The following is a 6,368-nucleotide window of genomic DNA, read 5'->3' as shown; positions in this document are numbered from 1 at the left end:
AGCTGTCCTGTCAAGAAGCAGGGGTGAGGATAACTAGGCGAAAAGCTGAGGTGTCTGACTGCAGTGTTCCTTTTCTCACAGCTTCAGTTTTAGGGCTTATTGTACCCATTGTCTTTTTTCTCTGCTGGAAAGATTTAAGACCCGAGTGCCTTCTGTACCTGCCAGCATCTGCTGACACTCTGTCACCGCTTCCCTGCTCTGTCCATTTGCTCACAGATCATGCTGAACTCGCTGCACAAGTACGAGCCGAGGATTCATATCGTACGAGTGGGTGGCCCTCAGCGGATGATCACCAGCCATTCCTTCCCAGAGACCCAGTTTATAGCCGTGACAGCCTACCAGAACGAGGAGGTATGCACACCAGGCAAGAGCGGATGCAAGTACCAGGGGGTTTCAAGTGGCAAAGTGCATGTTACAGAGCAAACTAAGGGATCTCATTTCACACGTTTCAGTTCTATGCTTTGTTTGGAGCTAAACGTAAAGAATGAAATTGATATATGTAAAAGTGGTATGGATGTATAACAGTGCAAAGTTCTGATCACTGTCTCAATACGCACTGCAAATTCACTGCTGTAAATCTCAGAAGATTCTGTGGGGCAGATGAGTATGCTAAGAAATACAATTGTCCCTTTTGGCTACACAGTGAAATAAACGGACGTGCTGTTTTCGAAGCTAGCCTTTCTCTGTTAGCCAAAATGCATGTCTATATTTAGTGAATCTGTAAATTAGTAATCTTTCTGATATTTTTTTGATGTCCATTCTTCTCTGGCTTGAAATGTGAAGCTTTTTATAACTCTACTACCTTTCTACTAGTACCTAGTGCATTGCCTTTCTTAGCTGTTTCCTTAGCTGATCAATAAACCCAGGCAATTCAGTCTCTTAGAATTTGGCAGAGGGATGAATTCCTAGCCCTCTGCTAGTGCTTCAGACTTGTTTAACTGATGTCTATAGGTTGGTGTTACGGGCCTAATCTTATTTCTTTAAAAAAATGGTGATTTCGCTAACTTCAGTGGACAGTCCTAATTCAAATCCTAGTATCTGTATGATAATGAACGGTGATACTTGCAAATAAAGATATTTGTTGTTGTTTTTAGATCACAGCTTTAAAAATTAAATACAATCCGTTTGCAAAGGCATTTCTTGATGCAAAAGAAAGGTGAGAGCTCTTAACTCTAAAGTGTGGGGTGTTTTTTTTTTCCACACAGATTTGTAAAAGCATATTCTTAACTAATACAACATGGTTTCTTTTACAGAAGTGATCACAAAGACATGATGGAAGAAGTGGGAGACAACCAACAGTCTGGGTATTCCCAGTGTACGTTTCCTTTCGTTGTGCATCATGAACGTAACTTTGATTTCTTCCATCTCATCTGTTAAGAAAAAAAAATGAGCGGTGATTGCTGGCTGCTTGTTAGTTCATAGGGAGAATAATATCACTGATCCTTATGATCATGGTTCATGAAGGTTTATGATTGGATAAACATTATGATCCCAGTGTGTGTAGTTTGTATTACATTCAAAATCCTTTAATAGAACCTTGCAGTTACCTTCATGTCCAAAAAGACAGCCACCTTTGTATACAAGGACAGTAACATTCATGTGGGTGTGGAGACAGGAGTTTATTTCAAAATATAGCTGAAAATTATTGAAATGGTACTTTGTTTTTAAGTACTTTGAAGAAAATCAGGGACGTTTGCTTAAAAGCTTTTTCTCAGTTTAATAAAAAGCATTAGTGTTTTAATGATTTCTGTTTTAACGTATTATTGCAAAAAAACCCATGTGCAGCCTATAAAGTGAAGGAGTTGAGTTGCAGTAGGGATTGTGTATCAGTGAAAATACTTAATTTCTAAGAGTTACCAGCAGCCTGAGAAATCTCAGAACTTGGCTATAGACTGAGACTCCCAAAGGGCAATTTAAAACAGAAGATTGCACTGAGTTACTGAACATGCACCACCTACCTAAACAAGAGCTTAACCATTTTAGTGTTTCATTACTGTGGTTGCAATTAAATGGCAGTTTAAAAAAATAACATTAGCTTGACACGGGGCTTTTTCTAAGAAAGTTGTAAAGATGCAGATTTTCCAGCCGCATTGAAACACGGTTTCCTTTCCCGAGCGCGTGTTTCCTCGCCAACTGATTATTAGTCTCACCACTGTGATTCTTGCCCTGCCTGGCTGCGCTATGTACCTGTCTTACAAGCCTCTCGCTTGCCCCCACCCAGTAGGTAGTTGGCTTATTCCCGGGACGGGGACTCTGTGCCCACCTGCCAACCCTCACCCTCAGTTTGGAGCCCCGCTGCAGCTCTCCCCCGCTCACAGCTGCGAAAGGTACTCGTCGCTGAGGAACCACCGTCCTGCCCCCTACCCCAACCCCTACACCCATAGAAACAATTCTCCAAGTAAGTCTGGTGTTGCGGCTCGGTGGAAGGGGTGGGAAGCAGAGCTGAGGGACGTGAGCCTTGAGCCGTGGGCATCTCGAGCCATGCCACGGAAATTGAGGTGGCTCTCCGGCTGTGTTTGCGCGGAGGGCTTGGGGCCAGCATCACAAAGAAATAGGGACGACTAGGACGTGTCCCCAGTCCTTTTACAGTGGGAAAACTGAGGGTGTGTAGAAATGTCTTTTAATAATTGATTAGGGTATATTGTGCCAGCTTTGTCTTAGCTCTTGAATTCTTGTAACCAGTGAGTTTAAACTTACTTTGAGTTTATTTTTTCAAAGTTTAAAAGTGAGGATTTTAATCATTAGTTACAAGTAATACAGTGAAATGAATAAGCGTGTGTCTGGTTCTGTTACTGTCACTTATTATTAACACATAATAACTGAGGGCCTGTTTCAATTTTACTTGCCTGTTTCTGTGGTTAACATCAGTGCATTAAGGCTGATCTCAGTGAATGTGCCACAACTGGATACACAGAAACAATACAGAGCTGAGTGAACTGCAGAGTGATTTTAAAGTTGTGCTCAGAAATCGCCTAATAGCTTTAGTGCCCCAAGCCACAGGTACTTAAGGTGGAAAAGAGAAGGGCATTTTTAGCAGTGGTTTGTGGTTTTTTTTCTTTTTTTTTCTTCTTTCTTCTGAAAAGGGCCTGTTAACAATTTTTGCCCTTCAACCTGTATGGATCTTGAAGGTTCCCATTTGAAAAGAATATTTAGTGTTTTGAATTGTAAAGCAGTACTCACACTTCTAGATGCAGCCTGACCAATGTTGTATGTGGCTTTGTAGTTCATTTTAAAGTGGAAAACTATTTTTTTTTGTGGGCTTTTTTGCATCTTGGAAATTTCATGCAAGTTTTGTGGCTTGACACAGAATGAAAGGAGAAAACACCTCCAGTGTTTGTTCTTGGTCCTCTAGCAAGGAAGCTCTTCTCCTTCCACTAGGCAGCTGCCACAGCAACTTCCTTCTCACTGCAGATGGCTGTATAGAAGAGCGGCTGTACAGGATTCCCTTTACAACTTCCTAGTGCCCCCACCTTGTTGGCCAGACAGTTTTGGTCTCAAGATGAGTAGTTTCAGCCACAGCCCAGTCACTCCTGTTGGTACCTAAGGCAGAATTCGGACCCTGTGGTGGCATCCTTGGCTCAAAACCAAGCAAGCACATCCAGCGATGCGCTTGTTATCCAGGGCTGACAGACTGTTACTGGCCCATGTAGATGATGGAGATACAGAAGGTGCCCTGGAGGAGTGCTCAGGATAGTGTGAGTCAGGAGCCTGCCTCCTCCCGCTGATTGAATAAAGAAGCACGGGCTGAAGCAGCAGGTGGTGTGAAGACAGCTTTTTGGCCCTAGATCCCTCACAGAAGTAAAACTTTGCAGTTGTAAGTTTAGCAAAGCAACCCATGAGAAGGGGAAATGCTAGTGGAAGTTTGACATTAATACAAGACTGTTATTTGGTCTGATTCTAGTGTGTTTAAGTGTTTGTCTTCTCAGCAGCCTATGTGGACAACTCCTCTGCCTGCCTTTCTATGCTGCAGTCCCATGACAACTGGTCTTCTCTGGGAGTTCCCACACACACAACGATGCTGCCCATGAGCCACAGCACTGGCACAGCCACCAGCTCCAGGTGCGAGTCCATCCCTCAGCAGCCCTCAAATCGGTGTATTGATACTTTCTAGGAAGAGAAGGCTGAAAAAGGAGATTGAGTCACCAGCAAATTAGAAACCCTTATGGCCATATGTGAATCTTTAGCTATCTGGAGGGGCACTGAGAAGGACTATTCACAAGGGAAACAGGTTGAAGAAATACAAAGATCTTTTACATTTTTTTAGATGTTTTGGTTTTGGAAATGTAGATACATGTGACAGCAACGTTTGATAGAATAAGGATTGCAAATCACTTAGACAAACTTACACATTGAATTTGAGGATGCACTTTTAAGTTTTGTATCTTTCAAACAAAATAGGTTAGAGTTTGGTTTTGATCCATTTCATTTTAGCCACTTGTCGATTTCCCAGCCAACTCCACAAATCCTTCTTCTATTACAAACAAAGGGGTAGTGAACTGTACTGTGGAGGAAGAGCAAGCAGTTTGGGCAGTTATTCTTAAGTGTTGCTACACAAACAGCACAGCATGGGATTATACACCTGGTGAAAGCCTTTGCCATTTTGTGATGATATAAATTTATCTTTTTACTCTTTGTACTTACTCTTTTAAACTTTTGTGCCATTTATCAGAAATTTAGCTTACTGTCAGTCCTTTGGAGCAAAACTTGAAAATTCAAAGAGATACAGATGAAGTGGTAAAATCTTTGGTATTAAACACAGAGGGTTGAGGTTTGGGCGTCTTTCTCAGCAACTCAGACCTACCACTCGGTTTATGGAGAGTATTTTTACCTGAACCATGCACATGGACATTAAGCTGTTAACCAAGGCATGTGCTATACTACCTGGTATAAGAAAACTGTATTACTGAACATAACTTTTAGTCCTGAACACACATTAATCAAGTAAACAGGTTTTCCTAGCACTTCTTTCTGTCTGACCCCCAGGATATGTATTTGGAAAGCTGCAAAGACCACTGAATTTCAGTTGCTGCACTGAGTTGTCTAGTAGATAAAACCAGTAGAACTGGAACTGTGGGACCTCAGGGAAGGCATATCTGCCACCCCTTTTGTCTAAGTGCCTATCTGTACAGAAAGAATACTATTTATCTTGTTAAACTGCTTGGGATCAATAGCTAGGAATTTCTGTGTAGTATTATACAGCAGGGCTGAAGTATTTCTCTTGAATCATCTTGTTTCTTTTCATTTGTTATGTGTGTTAGTATGCAGCTCAGAACAGAAAGAGGGTGGAGACTGTAGTGTCCTGATAAGGCTTTTTTCCTTTCAAGTAGCCCTTTCTGTAGTGTCTCTGCTATCTGCAGCCGTCTGGCTCTTCCTCTTCTAATCTAAGGTGATGAGCAAGGAGAGCTGAATTGCTGTCTGGTGGCACCTGCCACTCTTTGGCTGCAGAGGCGCCCAAGGGGGATGGGTGCCCAGACAGACTTGTGGCCACGGACTCAAACTTGCCTGGGTCCAAGAGCTGCTGTGTCCAGCCACCTCCACCACGTGCCCATTCCCTGAGGCAAGGGTATGGCCTGGCCCGGGAATCAGCTCTCAAACCTCTGCATTTTTCAGCCAGCCTCTTCATTCCTCAGCTTGGCTCAAAACTTGCCAGTATACCTAGCGTTGGAGCTTGCTGCTGGAAAACAGGGCAGTTAAATTTATTGGTGTGTTGCCATGAACACGCATCCTGCCTGGGGGTCCTTCCTACCTCGCAGTGGCTGGGAACTTCCTAAAAAAATTCACTGCCTCCAGCGAGTGGTCCCAGTTTTGGGAGTTGTGTTGTGACCTGAGCAACTTGCCAGCAGGTGCTGAAAGCCTCCAATAACTTCTGTTCATCACTTTCCCCTCTCCCAGCCAGTATCCTAACTTATGGACCGTGAGTAACAGCACCATCACTCCGGTCTCTCAGTCGAGCGGGATGTCCAACGGCCTGAGCTCCCAGTTTTTACGCAGCTCTCCAGCGCACTACACGGCCCTCCCACACCCCGTCACCGCCACCTCCTCCGCCTCCCCCCTCTACGACGGCAGCACTGGGGCACCCACGGACCTGCCTGACAGCCAGTACGATGCCTCTTCACACGCCAGGCTCACATCCACGTGGACGCCTGTCACCCCCCCTTCCATGTAAAGTCAGACCTTGTCCCATAAGGCAGAGTTTCCAGCTACTGAGTTACTTTAAATGCTCGATCCTCGAGGGACAGAAGAAGGGGGCACGAAGGAAAAGACAGATGAAGCATCTGCACTGCTGTGTGTAGAGCACCTATGTTGTACCTCTTGCAGTGAACAGGGCATCACTGACTTCATGTAGAGTTTACAAACCTGGTGAGCGT

The 6,368-nt window shown here is 44.0% G+C and overlaps 1 protein-coding gene across 1 annotated transcript; it reads left to right on the top strand.

Moving 5' to 3' along the window:
* Positions 1-216: 216 nt before the first annotated feature.
* T (T, brachyury homolog (mouse)) lies at positions 217-6,166 on the top strand (the record flags this gene model as incomplete). The annotated part of the gene is made up of 6 exons (XM_009869406.1): positions 217-351; positions 1,095-1,156; positions 1,254-1,315; positions 2,222-2,398; positions 3,927-4,059; positions 5,893-6,166. Coding segments are annotated over 6 exons (843 nt in total), but the record flags the coding sequence as incomplete, so codon positions are not given.
* Positions 6,167-6,368: the final 202 nt, after the last annotated feature.

The sequence above is a fragment of the Apaloderma vittatum genome, unplaced genomic scaffold (assembly GCF_000703405.1).
Source record: "Apaloderma vittatum isolate BGI_N311 unplaced genomic scaffold, ASM70340v1 Scaffold41105, whole genome shotgun sequence".
NCBI classification, from domain to species: Eukaryota; Metazoa; Chordata; class Aves; order Trogoniformes; family Trogonidae; genus Apaloderma; species Apaloderma vittatum.
This window is presented reverse-complemented; position numbering and strand designations above follow the sequence as displayed.